Below are 20,080 nucleotides of genomic sequence, written 5' to 3' on the forward strand. Positions count from 1 at the left end.
CCATTCACACACACATTTATAAACTGGTAGCACAGGCTGCTACGTAAAGTGCCCAACTGTCAATCAGATATTACATTCATACCCATTGGCTATGCCACCGGCAGCAATTTGGGGTTTAGTTTCTTGCCCAAGGACACTTCGGCGTATGAACAGAGGGAGCTGGGGATCGAACCTCCGACCTTCCGATTGAAAGATGACTGACTCTACCACTGAGCCACAGCCGACATTTGGGATGAAGTGCTGTGTAATATAATGTTATTATTCTAGCTAGTTAGCTTAATCATTAACAGCTGCACTTAATCTTCACAGACTATAATGTTGCATAATGTAATATGTAATATATGTACCCAGCCTACATTCATCGCTTTTAAATCCTGTGTTGCTTTTAATGCTACTGCTCTATGATGACTTTGCAGCAACAGGTTCCAGCCTGCGTGTGTTCAGACATCATCCCTGAAGTCCAGCTCTGCAGCAGTTCAACTTTCTGACATCCTCCCACTGTTGGATAATAAAAAATACATCACCACTGCTCCCCTCTCTGTTGCAAATGTTGCATAACGTCAACTCTCCTGAACAAACCGTCCTCATTTATTTCAGTTATTCATTCTTTGTCCTACCTGGTCACCATTAAAATGTAATGCCCACCGTTAGATACCTCAACATCAAAGCTTCTGGCACTGCTTCTACCCAAATGAGATGAGGCCTCCTTTCAATTAAAACAGACTCCTGACTGTTCTTTGTTGGGATCCTGTGTTGGTGAATTCCCCATAACCCTTTCATCAACTGCTCCTCATTAATTCACCTCACATGGCTTTCACTGTGTGTCTTTTTTTTTCTTCGGACTCTGAGTTACATCACATTGACACATTCGCAGTAATGTTATGTTGGCTCCTTCTCCGCCAGCAATGTCAGCAGGTTGCTTCGCTCTGCGAGAGATAGCATGAAGTTACAACGAAGCCTGCGTCGAGGAGGCCAACGCAGCTTTCCCTTCTTTCAAATTCATAAAGTGCTCTACCACTTTCTTCACCAGAATTCCTGCTGGATGTTTCCACTCAGGCTTTCCTTTTTAACATGGAAGCCAGTATCTCCTTTTGATTCTTCTTGCAAGCATTTCTGCCAACGATGCACATTGTTCCATTCCAGACTATCATCAAATGGCTACCATTGATGACATTTAAAAGTAATCCCTGGTAAAAAAAAAAAAAAAATCTTTTGTCTCAGCCATCTTTACAGAGAATTCACATCTGCTAGTGATTAAACGGCTCAGTAGCTTTAGAAATTAGCTCAGAATTACATTACTTTTTATTAATAGACTTCTCCCTCATCGTCCGGAGAGAGAAAAGTATATCTCTGTAAAATGAAAAGGATGAATAGCCAACTTCTCAATTCAGTTCTGAAACTTAATCAAATTGCCAATTAACTGCATTAGCAGGGGAGGCTACATGTTTGGATTGATGGATCCCAGTTGCTCTTCTTTCTCGTCCTTAATGAAACAGTAAAGCAAGTGAAGTCTTTTGAGGTTGACCTTCATCTACTAATCAGCTAATTAACTTTGAATTAGACTGTGATGCTTCATTATTTACCTGCATATGTAGAGCCAAATATTCACAGATTACGGGGGAGAGCATAGACTAAGATGAGCAAATTTGTGTACCGTGTCTTATTGAGAGGTGCTGCTGACACGGCCACCCTGGCACGGCTACAGAAACCCAGGCAGCTATTACTCCCATCCTCCTCCATCTGTCCCCCCATCCATCTCAATCCACCCTTCCCCCACTCATCCCTGTCAAAGCTCCTGCAGGGGGTAGAAATAAATACACAAGAAAATGAAGATTATGCCTTTTATTCTGGACAAAGGTGTTGTGAACACCAGGCATTATAATACGTTTTATATACATCTCTGAATAGCCTTAATAACATGTCTGTGATGGACACATCAGCAGGCTACAACACTAGATAATGTCAGGTTCACGTACCCTTCTCAACGTTTGACCTCTTCTTTAATGGCAGAATCAACTGCTCAGGACACACACAAGGAATTTGTTTTGGTGATTTGGTGCAAAACAATGAGAGAGAAAAAGAAAAGGAACATGCTCTTCTATAAACGAGAAACTTAAATAGAATAAAATAAAGAATACAAATATTGTATAAAATATGTACAATAAGTGGCATGAAACAGCTATACAGTATGTGCAGTAATGAACAACACAGATTGCAATAGATAGATTACAGTATGCAACATTTACATGACACGGCCGATCATTTTTTTGAACTGTTTTCTACATTTTATTTTCTTTTATTTTTTACAAACAAAGCAAGTAGATTTAATTAATTTTGTTATGACTGTATTGTTTTGTGACATTTTTCTTGAAGCCGCAGAATAAAGTAATAATCTTTTTTTATTATTTTTTATTGGTGGAAGTAGGACATGTACGGCATTTACAAATCTTTACTGATCACCATATTTTTACCTTTTACTTACAACATAGATCACAATAAGGAAAAAACAAATAAACAAAAAAAAAGAGAAAAAGAAAAAGAAAAGCAAAACCATACAAGAACATAGGAGAAAGAAACATTTTAATAAAAAAAAAAGAAAATTAAATTAGATGTGTAAATAAAAACAGACATGTCAGGTAATATACATTGGTATTGAGTGGAGTAAATTGGATAAACTGGCAGATTACAGATTACGGAGGCACAAGCATACTTAATAGATCAAAGTTACAAACGGCAGATTATACAAGCAGTAAACAGGCCAGAGATGTCCCTCCTATAGTCTGGAGGTATGGCTGACAGGTTATTGAAATACTCAATAAAGGGTCTCCACAACTTGAGGTAACCGCTAGTGGCTCCCCTGAGAGAGAATTTGATTTTTTCCAAGCTTAAAGTCATAATCTCGAAGATTTTCATGTAAATAAATGTTAAGTCGCGATCTATCGCTTAATGAGGTAACACAATGTTAATGGTAAATGGTAAATGGACTGTACTTATTTAGCGCTTTTCTAGTCTTTTGCGACCACTGAAAGCTGCTTTTAAACTACATATCACATTCACCCATTCACACACTGATGGCAGAGGCTGCTACGTAAAGTGCTTCCCCATAGTATCATTATTCTTGTTGCTAATGCTAATAGTAGACCTGTTGACTTCCACTGTTACAATTACTATTATTATCAGCCTTTCATCATGACTATGCTGTTCTTGCTAATCTTTCCACTTGTGTACCACTATTACTGTCATCATAACCATAAGTATGTATTATCTGTTGTTGTTGTTGTAACAAGAACATATGGTGTTGTTGCTCTCTTTGCCTGTCTCTATCCTGCATCTCCCTCTATCCCATTTTTCGGCCCATCCAGTCGAGGCAGATGTGTGCAATATGTGAGTCTGGTTCTGCTCGAGGTTTCTGCCTGTTAAAAGGAAGTTTTTCTTCCAATGTGCCGAATGTTGCTAAGTGCTACTCATGGTGATTCATGTTGGGTCTCTCTCTAAATAACATAACAAAGAGTACGGTCCAGACCTGCTCTTTCTGTAAAGTGTCTAGAAATAAATTTGGTTAAGATTTGGCGCTATACAAATATACAGATTGATTGATTAATTGAGCCTATGGCCCACTGATGAAAGCCTCTGCATTTGCAGTATTACAGACTGGGTGTGTGGTGCAACTTTTGCAGAAAAAATCAAAAGTGGCGCCCAGTTAGTGATGCGTTTTCCATCACCCAGCAGTGGTTGGTCTGCCAGAGAGGGAAGACAGAGCTAGTGCCACGTAAAGCGGCTTTTTTTTCCCGGTAAACAGTAACCTACTATGGCTGAACAAACAAAGAAAAGATGGATGACTACAGATACAACTTCAAAAATAAGTGAAAATTCAAAGTAAAATAAACAAATTCGACATTCAAATGAAGGCAAACATTCTACAAAGGAAAGCGACCGTCAGCGAGGAAAATCAAGAGTTACAACCGGAGCCAACCGTGGACGTCACACATGCAACACTGTCTGGATATCTGGGAAGTGTGCTCCTGCAATTACCATTTAACGCCACAGGTGCTGCTAAAGAGAACGAAACTGAGATCTTCAAGATTAGCACTTTGTTGGAGCTGTAACTATCCTCAAATCTAAAATGTGTCAGGGAAGAAAGTAATAATAGTAAAATACACATAAAATACAATGAATTGAATAAACCATCAAACATATGAAATAAAAGAGTCACAAATTAAAAAAAATGGAAGCCTAAAAACAGTAAATATAAGTCCAATAAATCTTTTTTTAATGATAAGAAAGTCTTTTGATTTTTGAGTATTTCCTGTGTCAAGATATTAGCTCTTAAATATTAAGACTTTTTATTGAACATTAGCTCAGTCTCCATGCTGCTGGTCCTCAGGATGTCTGGCCTTCACCATTCAAAAGCTGACTGCATTTTCAGTACTAAGTTATATTTTTCTGTTATTAGTTTGCTGAAATGGTTTGGCCAGTCAGTGTACATGTTGCCCTGTTATTCCTGTTAGTCACATCAGTTAGCTTAGGTCAGATGTTCCCATGTTGTATTTAATTGAATGGTTTTTTTTTTTTTTGGCCTTCTGTTTTGTTGACCTCTACTTGAGGCCAAATTAGTTTATGTCCTCTTTTGCTCAATCTTTTGTATTTTCCTTATAGAAGAAAAAACAACTGATCTGAAAAATAAAACCTGCTGGGTCCTGTCCACATTGTCTGAGAAGTTGCAGATTTGTCATTTTATTCAAAAATAATCTGTGGTATCAAGTGTAGTTCCTTCAGTAACAAATCATAACCTCAGCGAAAAACAAACTCTGTATACAGCCGAGAGCAAGAACTGTATCCAGAAAATACTGGACTCATCAATAATAGATCTTTTGTCTCTTTCGATCTTTTGTCAAGCTTTATTTTTTTGAATTATAAAATATAGAAACACAAAGATTTGTTTTTATGTGCTCTGAAGTTTTTAGTCACCTCTGCATGATTAACCGTCTGAAAAGGGTAATATACACATGGTTTTCTTCTATTTTTAAGCAGTTTTCAATTTCTCAGCTTAAATCTTTATTTCAGTCTTTCAGCTGTTATCTCCTCAGCAGTGTGTGCAGCCTGAGGCTGGCCTACAGTGCGCTACAGGCCTGCTGCAGCTGTCTATGAGGGGAGTTAAAGCAGTTGACACCTTTGCAGCGTAAACCTCTGAAACAGGCTGAAACTGCAGCGAGAAACACAAGTAAACAAGAATGCATTTGGAGGACAAATGTCATACGAGAAAACATCTGATTCTGCCTTAGAGGAGCCGTGTGATGTTGGGAGGAGGATCACAGCGGCCCCTGACATCTAAAGACACCGTCTAGATTCCCGAGAGTCCTCGCACTGCTCCAGATCAGGAGGCAGATTGTGATGGAGGGGGGAGAAATAGGAGCGCATGTGAATACACGGGGCTATGATGTTGGATTTGGATGCATTTCAGAAAAGCACACCATATGCACTTGTCACTGAGTGGATAATCCCCAGATATGCTGGATCAAGGTTAATCTGTCGTTAAAAATGAAATGGATTCAGAACATATCAAGACACAATATCTCTCGCTCAGCATGTTTGTGGTTTTGCCAACGCAGCACATTTTGTTGAAGGCTGAAAGTCATGATGACTTACTTGAGATTCCGGACAGAAAGCCCATATGGATATTTTTCCAGCGCAGAATATCCTCGTTCACCTTTTCTCTCAGAGCTTTTCTTTTGCATGATAGAAAGTGGACCTTTGTAAGGATCATCTATCATTACATGGGATTACCATTTCTTTGCAAGCTGGGATCTTTTAGGATTACCAGGAGATTACTTCATATTTTTAAAACCTCCGTGCCAGATCTGGCTTTATCTTTTCCATCCTGTAGTTTTTGGTAAGACTCTGAATCTCCAGCATCCCGAGTGCTTCTCAGAGAACTCATTTCCACTATCTCAGCAGTACAGAAGCGTGTCATTTATGTGTGTTCATTCTAAAGATTTCAGAGAACCTGCAGCTATTTTTTAAGGCTAAATGAACATTAAGTATTCAGTTCTTTACATTTTTATTCCGATTAACCAGAACAAGCATTAACATTCCCTAAAGACACATATGCTGGTGCTTGTTCTGCATCCCCAAGGCTTTAAAGGAGACGCAGTAGCTGTGCTGTGTAGGGACAACACATCATTAACAATGCAGCAAGCTAGAACGGCTAAATGTGAAGGTCATGTTCTGATGATGCTGTCATTACAGAATACACATATTATATGGATGATAAGGTAGATAAAAAGAATGCATGGAAATATTGTCACCAAAAAGGCTGATATAAGAATGAAAGTCACTGGAAACCTGAATCCACAATAGCGTTCTACTATCACCCTATTTTTTACTTAACATATAATGTTTTCTGTTACTTGGTTTAATTAGGGTGTGATTATGCAAAAATATTTAAAAATAAAAAGTAATTAATAAATTAATTCTGTTTCTTCTATAATAGTAAGAGTAGCAACATGACAGGTATTTGGCTGTTTACACCCAGCATCCACCACGATTTTGGTTGGTGCTATGTGTGGTTCCGTCGATGATCTAGTTTTGGCGGGTGTGGGGTGTGGCACCTATGGGAATAAACAGTGATTGCAGGAGCACACTTCCCAGATATCCAGACAGTGTTGTATGTGTGACGTCCACGGTTGGCTCTGGTTGTAACTCTTGATTTTCCTCGCTGACGGTCGCTTTTCTTTTTAGACTGTTTGCCTTCATCTGAGTGTCAAACTTGTTTCTTTTTCTTTGGATTCTCACTTATTTTTGTAGTTGTATCTGTAGTCATCCATCTTTTCTTTGTTTGTTCAGCCATAGTAGATTACTGTTTATTCACAACACTTGCAGACACAGAGAAACAGCCGCTTAGCTCCGCCTACCCTCTCTGGCAGACCAACCACTGCTGGGTGATGGAAAACGCGTCACTAACTGGGTGTGATTTTTTCCAAGTCGCCACAGACACCCAGTCTGTAATACTGCAAATGTCAAGGCTTTCATCAGTGGGCCATAAGCTCAATCACCATTGTGTTACCTCATGCGGTGATAGATAGTGACTTAACAGACATTTATTTAAATGGAAATCTTCAAGATTATCACTTTCATTGTATCTATGAAAAACCAGGCTAGCTGTTAGCTGTTCATCTTACTGTTAGAAATAATGCAAATGAGCATGTTTCCTAAACTGTTGAGCTGTTTATTTAAAACCACGTTGTCGAGCACGGTATTTATCATCCCCTTTATCTCAGCATCTCTCTCTCTCTCTTCTGACAGCCTGTCATCCCCCGCAGATATATCTGGTTTCAGGATTCACTGACCTCTACTGTTACAGCCCACCACAGCTGAGAAATGATATGGATGTGGCTGGTGAAGTGTGTTCACCAGCAATGCTTCAAAATTGTATGGTATTGCAGGAATCACTTTTGGAGGTTGACTTGCTTTTATCCAGCACCAGAGGTTGGTCACCTTGAGGAAAGGTGAAACTGAAAGTTCAGTAAACGGACTCGCCGCCTCACAAACGCTATGGTTTAAGGCTATAATGTTTTTTTCTCGCCTTTCTTCTCCCTTTTGTTAATCAGAAGTTTTTCCTTGTCCTCTAAGCACTTACTGGAGAGACGAGGAGACATCTTGACACATCACTGCCAGTGCGGATGCTACAGTAAATGTTAAATGTCTCTGGATCAATATCCTGGCCCATAGTTCTGCTCTGTACCGGGTCTCTCTCAGTGCTCTGCTCATTAGAGATGTGTCTGACCTATAGGCTTACAGCCGCTCACTGGCAGATAGCAGATAGAGATACCTGTAGGGCTGCTCTCCACACACACACACACACACACACACACACACACACACACGCACACACACACGCTCACAGACACTGACACACAGATATTAATCTGCAGCTCTCAGTCCAGCTCTAAAATCTACCTAAACACAATGCAGAAGATTTATCACAATTCAAAGGACAAACTGTCTAATATTACTGCAGAACTTATATTAGTGACAAAATGGCTTCACTGCTGATTGTTTTAATAACCGCAGCCCGTGTCACACAACAGGCAGGGACAGAGTGTAACAGCACCATCTACTGGAGAGACTCGTCAACAGAAAATGGAAATGACAACGGAGGGATGGGGAGAAAAAAACCAAATTACAAAATTTGTCTGAATATATTGTAGAACATTTGGTTGCATTAATGAAATATGCGACCATCTGTTCTGCTGCCTCTCGTTTAAATAGCAAAAACAAGTAATAACGATTGATAGAAGAGATTCAGTTCAGAAAAATCGCAGGCAATTAGAGGGCCTCTTGAAAAGTTACTTTTATGTGAAAACAGCACAATATATTTACTGATGGAAAATAGACAGATATTTTGTAGTAGACATGAAATGTAGTATAACTCCATGACTAAAAGATTACATTTTTTATTTAAAGAAAAACAAACTATAAGACTGACAGTGTTCTGTATGAATGTTAGCACTAAGATGGCAGCAGTGAGGACATGCAAGGAGGTCAGATCATCTGGTCATTTTCAAGTAAATTAAAGTTACTATCAGTACTTTTTAACTGGTTATGAGACAGAATGAATTTAACACTAGAACCGCCAACAGGTCAAATTTACCCTCAGCTGTCTTTTGATCGTATGTTACTTTTTTCCCAGGAAATATTCCAGCCTCCCCAGTCTTTGACTTTTCCTAAAAGTGTGTCCGGTAGCGCCCCCTATTGTTAAATGTCAGCATGAAGTCAGATTTTTAATATGGCCATATAACCGCCAGCAGGTCAAATTTACCCACGTATAGAACGCAGTCATTTTCGCGCTATTCATTTCGCACGTCTAGATTGATACATTGTATGTTGCTATGGCAACGCCTTTTTTTCTACTACTGTGTGTCATCAAGTTGCTCATCAAGTCGTAAACTCCAATTCAACTTGGATAAGAGGAAGAGAAGCATGAATGTAAATCAGGCATTAGATTAACTTGAGTGAAGGTGAGTCTGATGGTGGGGAGCTCTCTGGACTATATGCTGTTTTTTGGTTTGTTTTCTGTGAAGCATCTTGTTCAGAAAGTGCTTTGCAAATAAAGTTTATTGTTATATATGTATTTCATTGTCATGTTGTCATTTTGTAAGCTGCATAAAGACACCACATCCAGCATTTCATTACACAACTTTGTGTTGTAAAATGACAAATAAATGAACCTTGCACATTGAAAATCAATACATTCTAATAGCAGGTAAATTTTACCCGTTGGCGGTTTTAGGTATACTGTGACCCCCGGCGGTTCTAGTATCAATATCTCTCTTAGACGAAAGTAAGCAAGACTATCAGCTAAAACAGTGGTTCCAAACCTTTTCTCCTTAAAGCCCCCCCTGCTTATATTGAGGAAAGGCTGAGCCCCCCTAGCCCCCACACCAAAACAATAAAGTGATTAATTCCAAAACTTTATTGGCAACAGTTGACACCAATCAGCCTATAGCTCTTTGTTGTTTTAGTTTGATCAAAGTTGTCTTTAGTTATTACAATTATCACCCTTTTTAGTTACATTTAAATATGTGGATGTAGGCATGTGTGAATGTATGTCAAAAAATATATCTGTGCATACATGTGTGTATCTGTGGATGAATATATTTTTTTAACAGTTCAACAGACTTTTGATTATCAGAAGTGCTTTTTAATGATTTTATTTAACATGTGCAAATCGAATCTTCACAATGTCAGTGCAGACAATGCCTCGCGCACCCCCACCAATCTTTGGCTCCCCCCTAAGGGGGGCCCGGACCCCAGGTTGGGAACCACTGAGCTAAAAGACTGACGGTTTCTATATTGTTCATTTTATTGCCTGTCACTGCTGCCACCGGGTCAGAAGCAGACGATGTAATTTACAGCACGCAGACCAGAAAAGCCTTTGATTACATTTTCAATGGCAAAGTTTGACAGTGAGAAGCAAGATAGACAGTTACGAGGAAGCAGGATCAGATATTTCATTAGAGAACATGTACAGGATAAGATCAGCAAAGAGATAAGTCATCCCATTATTTTCACGACACAAGATGAAAGGTCCTCACAGCCACTTTAAGTAAGATTTATTACAATATTTGTATTACACGGGTCATCAAATTATTAAGTTCATTAATCACGTGTCCCCAGTCAGAACTCTAAAGATATTTTAACAACAACAAAAACTATTGGAAGGATTGCCATAAAGTTTTGGACCTTTCCTCTAGCAACATCATGGTGATAACATTTGTAAAGTGTAAATGGACTGCACTTATATAATGCTTTTCTAGTCTTCAGACCACTCAAAGCATTTTTTACACTACAGTCACATTCACCCTTTCACACACATTTTGCCTTTGAGTTCAGCGTCTTGCCCAAGAACACTTCAACATATATCCTGTAGCAGTCAGGGATCGAACCGCCAACCTTTCCAATTGAGACACGACCAACTCTACCACTGAGCCACAGCTTTTGAGGGGTTATTGGACAGATCTCCTTGAAATGTATTACACAATTCAGGTCAATAGCACCGGCATGTTGTGAGCATGTCAGGATGTCTTTGGTAGCTCTATAGCACTGTGCATCTAGCACTTTTAGTTGACGGTGTACACATTGAGAAAGTAGAGCTGTCATTCCTCTACCATCTTTGTTAAGAGTATAAGAGAAAGAGGAGGTAATAATAAATAATAATAAAACATTATTTGTATAGCGCCTTTTAAAACACACAGTTACTAAGTGCTTTACAGACTAGAGAGAGGGCACAAGTAAAATCCTGCACAGACAGAAACACGACACATACATTTACATTCATAAACAGGCATAATGCACAAACAGACAAAATGAATGCAAACGCTAACCTAAAGAAAGTTTTTAGCAGCCGTTTAAAACTGACCACCGTTTTGGTGGACCTAATGTTCTGGTGTAGATTGTTAGATTGTTTCAGAGTTCAAGGGCTGCAACTTCAAATGCACGATCACCTCGAGTTCTGATAAGGGGAGCTGATAAAAGGCCTTGATCAGAAGAATGGAGAGGCCGGCCGCTAAAATAAGGGCTCAATAGTTCTGCCTCTGCAGGAGCCAGGCCGTGCAGGGCCTTGTATGCATTTCATAACATTTTGAAACTGATTCTGGTCTTTACTGGAAGCCAATGGAGGAAGGCAAGAGTTGGAGTGAAATGAGACTGTCGACCTAGCTGCTGCATTTTGGACCATTTGGAGGCATGCTTTTGAAGACTGCCGGTGAGGAGGGAGTTACACTATTGTTCACGGGAAAAGATTAAGGTGTGTACTAGAAGTTCGGTTAGTTTGGTTGTTAGCATAGGTTTGATTTTGGCAATATTTCTGAGCTAGAAGAAGCAAGACTGAACGAGGTAGCCAAAATGGTCCATTTCTGCACATTAAGGGTGTTCTCTATCTTCAGACACTGTCACACCCACATTTCACTTGTTAGCATCATTATTCCCGGTTCAGGTTTTTTGTTTATTTGTTTCAAGGCATTGTAATTAGATTATTGTATGATATCCTAATTAGAAAACACAACACAGAAGAGAAAGGGAGCTTAGAAAGCCAGTTATTTATCAGTAATTTACAACCCTGTCATCCCCCATTATGATCACTTGTTAACTGTGTTATGGAGCAATGCCTTAAATTAAAAGGATTGTAGTCCTGGCTGTCTGCTGGGTATAATAATACACTCACTACACTTGTTTTGGGAAACATGTTCTTCGTGCCAGGGTGCTACTGTTCTCAGTCAGAGCATCATTTCCAAGAAAAAATCCAAACAAACTGCACGAACATGATTGTGCAGGAAGATCTGTGGTGATCTGCTGTCCCCTGTGGCACCTTTTATTCTTCCAGATTAAAAAACAAGCAAAATAGATGGACGCCACACAAAGCAGTGCTCAAAGTACAGTTCTGCTGTATTTGTGGCTCTTTATCTCCCTGAAATTTAGGTGTGAAATCCTGCTCATCAGTGTCATGGGAGATAATGAGACCATGTGAGATCTTATTACCTTCCAGCACCGACAGCTTCATGCAGCAATAATTACTCCCACTGGCGGCTTGCTTATTGACGAAGCCTGCCCAAAGTATCACTCTGGGACTAATGGTTTCCCTCCTTCACGAGGCAAACAATGGAATGAACACCGCTTCAATCAACTGCGAGTGATGGATTTAATGACAAACTCATTTTTCCTCCACTTTATGGCCGAGGAGGAGCGACACATGCAGAATAAGATAGGTCTCGGAGGGGATGTGTTTGTGCGAGAGTCGAGCTGTAAACAACAGTGCTGCTTTTATTTGCTGGGATTTCATTGCATTTGATGATAAGTGAATGTGACCAACCAATTGCTGTTAACTTGCAGCAAATGAAATGCATTACTATGCGTGTGTGTGGGTCCCTCATCAGTTTTCAGCGACGGAGAGGTGTCTTTAGGGTCGGGGTGGAAAAATGAGCTTTATTGATTTCAGGGGGAGGAACAAAAGGTGGAGAAAAAGCAAGTAGAGGGACTCCAACAAGCCTCAGTTGGATCATGAGTTCAACATGCAGTGACAAATGGACGGCGGAATGAGAGAGAACACCCTGAAATCAAATTGAGTATGGATTGTTGGGGCCTGGATTTATAGCTCAGGGGTATCCCAAACCTGGAAGTCATAAATTGATGCAGTTGAAATGGGGTGTCAGAAGGGGATTGCTGCTATGATTCGTTTACTGCGCGTGTCAAAGACGGACAATACAAATGGCGGGTCGTTGTTGTCCCACAACAGGGCTCGTTAATAGAATATACACAGACAGAAGTTAAAGACCGTGACAAATCTGCCTCTGCGGACCGTGCGGCGGGAAACAGCCACATATCTGCACTCAGCACCACTCAGGGACACTGACAGGGCGACAGGCGGGGTGAGACCAGGATATAAGTCTGCACATAGAGTATGTATGGGGCTGTATTGGTCTTTTAGGGAAAGTTAGGTTACAGGAAAAGAGTTGATTTACGATGGCTCTGATAAAGTTTGTGTAATTACATATAGTATCTGGTGCAGAATGGCTAAGAACAACAATGTGGCTTTTTGTAAAAAGGACAGGTCTGATGGTAATCATTTTCGATTGTTAAAATTAAATACAATAAAAAGAACAGCACTGAGTTTCGATGTTGGTGTTCCAAAGCCTGATATTATATCTCTCTATATCTTTGCCTGCACCCTCAAACTCTTTTAAAAGCTCTTTGTGACGTTTTGTTACAGACCTACTTTCCCATAGAGCTCCATTGTTTTCGTAAAAACAATTAAAACAAAAGTTATAACATGGACACTTTAGCTTATACTGAAGTGATGCCACATACTCTATCACCAAAGCACTAAATAGGTATTAATCTGCACTTGAAAACAGTTCCCGAGAAATTCATCGTATTCCCCTTCTAAGGAACATTTCGTGAAAACAGCTGTGCACAGTTCTTGTAGGAAATTATGTTATTAAGTGAAAGTATATATTGGCAACCTGTTTTTCAGGATTGATAACGTGAGCTGGAGCCAGTGGGCTTTGGCTTTAGAGCCACAGACAGGCTGGTGAAGTTGGACTGCATTTGAAGACAGTATAATACATGTAGTTTTGGTCTTCTATAGAAAACTAGCAGTCTGCTTAAAGGCCTGTATTATTGTTTCAGAAACTGAAACAGACAAGATAACTTGGAATAACTCTGTACTGCACAATATATGAATAAGTCTTTGTATGTTCCTTTTGCAAAAGAGATCATTCAGATTTTTCACAGGCTGAGCTCTATATCTGTTCCTTCTTGCCATAAATCCAATTGATTATGATAATATCTTATCTCCAAGCTGCAGCGCTGCTAGATGAAGCTGACCAATTGAATCCAGTTTGGAAACACAATCAGATGATGGGACCACAAATTCATGAACATTCATTCATGTTTTTATTTTGGAAAAATATGGCAGTAAGTTATCCAGACCATCCATTGTGCAGGTGCACTGACTTCTATGGTCGGTATAATTGGACATATTAGCTGACCTATTCTATTATTCTATTATTAATGATCAAATTATATATTATTATTCTATTCTACTATTAGCTGACCTGTGTTTTAGGGTGACAGGTACAGTTCACCTTTGCTTTCACTACAAACAGTTTCACCAAAATGCTAAAATGTGGAATTACTTTAAAACCTTTTTACCCTTCATTTTTTCATCTCCACTGCTGTGACTTTCTTTAACACAATGTTAAAAGTCTTTACCATTATAAAATATGTTTCTATAATAACAGTTGTTGTTGTCATATACTTTATACTACAGTATATACAGTATTAACATTTGAGAGCCAACAATGAACTGGCTTTTCTCAGATAACCCACTGAATATATGTTGACCATGTCTGCCATAAGTTAAGACCTGAAGAAGATTAGGAAGCATTTTAGATGTACATGGTTGTGAATGGACCTCCCCAGCTAGCAGGGAACAGTCCCATAACATTGGCTAACATTACCTACAAGCTCTAATTGAAAGAAAACATTTTAATCTAATATTCAAAGAACGTTTTAAGAATGTGTTTTTTTTTAAATTATTATTTATAGGAAAGCTGAAGAAAGACAGGAAATGTGGGAAGTAGAGAATGGGGGATGACATGCACCAAATGAACAGCAGACCTGGAGTTGAGCCTGCAATCAGTGCATCGAGAACTTTGGCCTCTGTACGCGGGGCGCCTGCTCTACCAACTGAGCCAAACCAGCGGCCCATGTTGTCAGGATGTTTATCATTTCAAATAAAGTTCTTGTAATGTTAAAACTTAAACTAAGACAAAACGTTTTAATGTCAACATTGTGAAGATATTTTTAGGATGTTATTGAGGCCTGGGATGTCAGAACGCCTTTTATAAAACATTTGCTCAATGTTACATTAAAACAAAGGTAGAACATGCTCACTGCAACATCCTGAGAGTCTTTTCAGGATGTTTGTACGGCCTGAACTATCAGAACGTGATTTATAAAACGTTCCTGAAATGTGATTTGAACATTCTCACTGCAACTTTCTGAGAATGTTCTCAGAGAACGTTCTCCGACTATTAAAAACATTGCACGTAACATTCTCAGAACATTCTGAGAACAAAACATTTCAAGCTGTAGGTGTGTACTGTAATAGTACCATTTTTAATAATTACTTTGATAACTTAAGTATAAACTTGATATTTTCAAAACCAATCAAATTATTGTATTGATGGTCCTAACTTAGCTGCATTAAAGTCTCACTCTAGACCAGATATGCATTAGGACGGACATTTTATTTAATACACAAGGAATCCTGTTTTACCTACACTGAAGATATCAGCTTGTTAAGTTTAGAACTGTTACATTAAGCATGTTGATAGTATAAACAATCCAAGATGTTGATAAAGTTTAAAAGTATCTTTAGTTTCTAAATAAAAATGTCAAATATTGAAAAAGTGCATTTTCACCATAAATATCTGGTGTCTGTGAAACTCAGTTAGACCAAAGACTGCAGCCTCGGTCTGAAAAGTAAAGCCAATGCAGAAGTGCTCCAAACCTGTGTCCCTTCAAATGACCCATGGGCCTAATTGCTAGTTTTAAGTACAAGACACTCTAAGGAGTCAGCGTGTTCGGTAAGAGGGCCTACAATTTTTTTAAGCCTCTTTCCTAACCAAGCTAGCGTTAGCTTATAACTTAGCGTTTGCTCGCCCCTCTAGCATCTTCAGTTTTAATCTCTTTTCCAGATATTTTCACTTCTGGTCAACGCAGAGGGTTGACAGCAAAATGATCACGCTCCAAAAGGGTAACCCACAAACCAATAGGTGACATCACGTTGGCAAAGTCCACTGCTTTTGTACAGATCAAACTAGATTTAAATTTGGCAATCTAAAGATAATTGATTTTTTTTTTTTAAATGGTTTAAAATGTTTTGAAGTGAGAGCAATCTTAACAAACACACACAGGGAGCAACGTAATTATGCCAAAGGAACTATTTTATTGTAACACATTTGTTTTAATAATACTATGCTATATATATTTGTATTTATATTTTTACATAGGACACAAGCTACTGAGGAATACATAGAGTACAGTCAGCGACATAGAAAAATATCATAGTAGTATTGGCACAGATGAAGTAGTATTTACTTTACATGTTATACATTCAGCAAAAAAAAAAAACAAACGGCAGAATGAAATAAATACATGTTCATCACAGTGAAGTCAAACATTTTTACATTCAGTTCAAACACATGAAGGATGTTTCAGCAACGAGCAGACGATGAAAACACATCGCTTTCACACACATTTTACAGACCTTCCTCCACCCTCCACACACACACACACACACACACGCACACACACACACAACACACACACACACACGCACACACACGAGCAAGACTCTCAGTAAAGGGCAATCAAATACAAAAAGGTTCAAGTCAGCTAGTTTCGAAGGTTGACAGCACTTGCAAGGATCTATTGGGTTTATGGATCAGCTCTGAATTCACTCTCAGTTATTACAGCAGCATAAATGTACAGACACATTGACTATAAAATACAAAAAATACTTTGCCTTACAGAATGGAGTTCAGCATAATGTAAATACAATTCAGATCTTATACCTTCAAGTGAAACCATTTACACAGCAGCCATCCATCTCATGAAACAATTTCAAACCTGGATTTGCCCTTGAAGGGGCCAATTTCAATACCACAAACACTTTTCCCCTCCATCGATTCCCACTGACCCCTTTGGGTAAACACACACAGCCCTACACGCAAACAAGCTGAAACCTCCCAGCATGTGTTTGTGTGTGCAGGGGGAGGATAGGGTGGTTTGAGAAATGATGCATGATGCATGGCAGCTCCTACAGATTGCTTACACAGCTTTGCTTAGTGGCTTTTTGAGAGCGATCTCTGTGTCCTGAAGGAGCCCATTTGATTAGAGTCAATCACGATGACAATCTGCTTACGGTGCAGCGCCAAAGCAACAGCTTCAGAGGAGGAAAAAAAAGAGTACTTTGAGATGTTCTCTTTTGTACTCTTTGAAGACAATACAATGGTTGAATGGCCGAGACAGACAGCCAAACACCAACAGCTTTCACAACAAGTTCAGGATGCGACCTTCCAAGTGCATTTATAAACCTTAAGACATAATAGGAAAAATAGCTAAAAAATGGGTAAAATAGCTGTTTGGACTTTGTAAAGCTAGTGGAAGTTGATTCAAGGTTGTCAGTAAAGTGCACTTGCCATCAAACCAGTGCAAAGGTTAAATATAGCTCTCTCTATGTACATAACTACATATGCAGCAGATGCACAGCCAGAGCTGGATATGAGACGTCCGCGGCAACACTATGATAACAGTTCTATAAAGTCAAAATGTAAACAGCATTGGATGGGCAGGAAAGTGATGAGGAAACAGTCCTCACTGGGTGTGATGGGAAACGACATCTCGTGTCACGCTCAAAAGCGACACTAAAGGTTGTGGAGACAAAGAATTAAAATCATACATGTGTTTGATGTTGCTGATGAGATAATATAGAATATGGCATCGTATGTGTTCCAGAGAAGTGACTGCTACAGTGGTGCTTCCCTGCTATCATCATGCATCATCTTGGACTTGCTTTACGGAAAATGAGAATGAGTGTGAGGAAGAATCTTGGCAGTAGGTCTGTATGCCCAATCATCCAGTTTCCCAGAAAACAAAAGCAATGACACCCTGATTGAAGCCATTTAGAAAACAATGAATTTCAAAGTGCCTTATGAAATCCGTTCTCATGTAATCAATTTTGATCTACGATTTAAAGCAGCTCATTAAGAAAGTTACAGTCATTAGACCATATGATTATACAGTATCATCCTGGATGATTATTTCTCAATCACATTGCATTTCGTTATCACTGAATGTGTGCTGAGTTAGTCTGGAAAGCTAGACAGGCAACAGTAACCAAGCCTGTCAGGATGTATGTATACTATCAATGATAATCAAGAAGGCCTAATACAGCAGGTAGAGCCAAGACACTGTATTGCTCACTTATGCTGAAGTGACATATTTAACTAATAAGAATCACTGAGTTAGCTTGAACTAATATACTGTTTAACATAAGTCGACGAATGAAATATCAAATATCCACAGTACTGAATCATAGTCTGCAATGGGCTAACACTGCCTCTGCTGTTCATTAACACTTTGATTTACATTTACGTTAACACACACATGACCACATTTAGATGGGCTACATACACTGTGGACACACGAGCAGATAAAAAATAAATAATTTAAACAATATATTATTTTCTGTATAAAGGAACATATATGTTTTGTACAACAAAATACTTCATGTACAATCAAGGGGATAAATGCTGTGCATCTATTGCCTCACTTCTAAGACTATCACCGGCGTGACCCCTGAAGAAGGATCCACCAGGCCTTAAATCAGCTCTAAAGGGAAAAAAGTTAAATGCTTTCCAACACATTTAGCATCTGTTCGTGTTCTGGCTGAGAGGTTATTCATAAGGCCAAAAAACCCATCTACAATCAATCCTGTGAAAGATGTCAGATGTTTTGTTTTGCATGGCTACACGTCAAACTCAGACTTCTGAGTTAGCAATTCAAACGGTCACAACACACTGATCTTTATTTAACAGCTGCTAACAATCCTAACAAATGGATATGCAGGTCTTGCTTCTTGGATACCAGGGATTATTTACATTGAACATACTTTACAAAGTGAAGGTCAAGACCTTATCCTCCAAATCAGCTCCGCCAACAGGTTCTGTCCATTAGCCTGCAGTCGTAGCACCTTTATTTGAAATAGTTGAGCCCCGCCACCAAGAAGAACTTCTCCAGGAAAAGCTCAGAGTCCAAGACCGCGATGTGGGCAGCGCGTCCGATCAGGGTGTTGGCCGTGTTGGGCAGAGCGTGGAACACATTCTGGCGGATCAGTCGGCACTCTTTAGCCTCCACAAGTGGCTGCAGGAGGTTGTTGATCATCTCGGTGTACACAGGGCCTTCAGAGCAACAATGAGGAAGGTTAGCATCAGAGGCAAAAAACTAAAGTTACAGTGAGTCACTCTCCTTACATGTTTCACCTGTGATGAAACATAGTGCTCCACATAACAAACTCCAAAGTATTCCATGAAACCAGTATCATAATGCTTAGGTGATGTGATAAACTATTTTAGAGTATTGGGCTCAGACTTTTTTGTATTAAGAGAGTAAAATGGAATTTTTAAAGACCCCCTCCAGTGAAAATCAAGTTTTTAACCTTGGAAACATCTCCATGTGGTGTTTTTCATGTGATACAAGACATATCAGGGACAACATAAGCAGTCATCTCCATGGCTGGGCCTCTCTGCTTTTAAACTGCAGTGTACCAAGGACAGGCTGAACAACACGTTTTCAGATTGACAGGTGTGAGACGTAACAAACCTAAGGAGCCAATCCCGTTAATGGACGGGATGACGCTATGCATATCATTATGTGACACCTATGGCAACCACTTTGGCGATGCATGAGCCAGCTGTAACTGTCACTACTGACTACTAACGTTAACGTGTCTACTACTGATTTCTACATTTCAAGCTAGCTAAGTTTCAACAAGTTGCCACTAAACGATGGCGGAGACGAAAAATAAATCTTTCTTCCTCTAATTGTTTCCTAATTGGCACTTATATCTGAAGTTCAACTTTATTCTAATAATTTTCACTTTATTCAAGACAATTTCTAGACAAACATTTTGACTTTATTCTCTGAATGCATAAAAAAAACCCCTCCTCATCTGATTTATTTTTTCTAATACCTGGCCCTTACACCAAAAATTGTTGTTGTTGATTTTTCACATCTCAATGATGATATTTATAACGATATATCATGTTTTCTGGTAATTTAACAAATAACTAGTCCATATAACCATGGTAACGCCAATTTTTGTAAAATCTTGTGTGAATTAAATACTTCACAAATAAAAAGCACTGAGTTTCCATTTTCGCTTAGTCTGAGCTGAAATACTTTGTAGTAAAAGTGTGTCAATTTAAATAATTCAAATGACTTCCACACAATCGTG

General features: G+C 39.1%; 1 protein-coding gene across 1 annotated transcript in view; it reads right to left on the reverse strand.

The window, feature by feature from the left end:
* Positions 1 to 16,011: 16,011 nt before the first annotated feature.
* Positions 16,012 to 20,080, reverse strand: part of fam135b (family with sequence similarity 135 member B) — a 43,899-nt gene continuing 39,830 nt past the window's right edge. The window contains exon 19 of the mRNA XM_069681147.1: positions 16,012 to 19,025. Coding sequence (XP_069537248.1) covers positions 18,820 to 19,025 — 206 coding nt within the window. The 3' untranslated portion in view covers positions 16,012 to 18,819. The remainder of the gene's footprint in view (positions 19,026 to 20,080) is intronic.

The sequence above is a fragment of the Semicossyphus pulcher genome, unplaced genomic scaffold (genome assembly GCF_022749685.1).
Source record: "Semicossyphus pulcher isolate SPU_LCO1_2020_fin unplaced genomic scaffold, fSemPul1.0.p SCAF_5, whole genome shotgun sequence".
Classification (NCBI taxonomy): domain Eukaryota; kingdom Metazoa; phylum Chordata; class Actinopteri; order Labriformes; family Labridae; genus Semicossyphus; species Semicossyphus pulcher.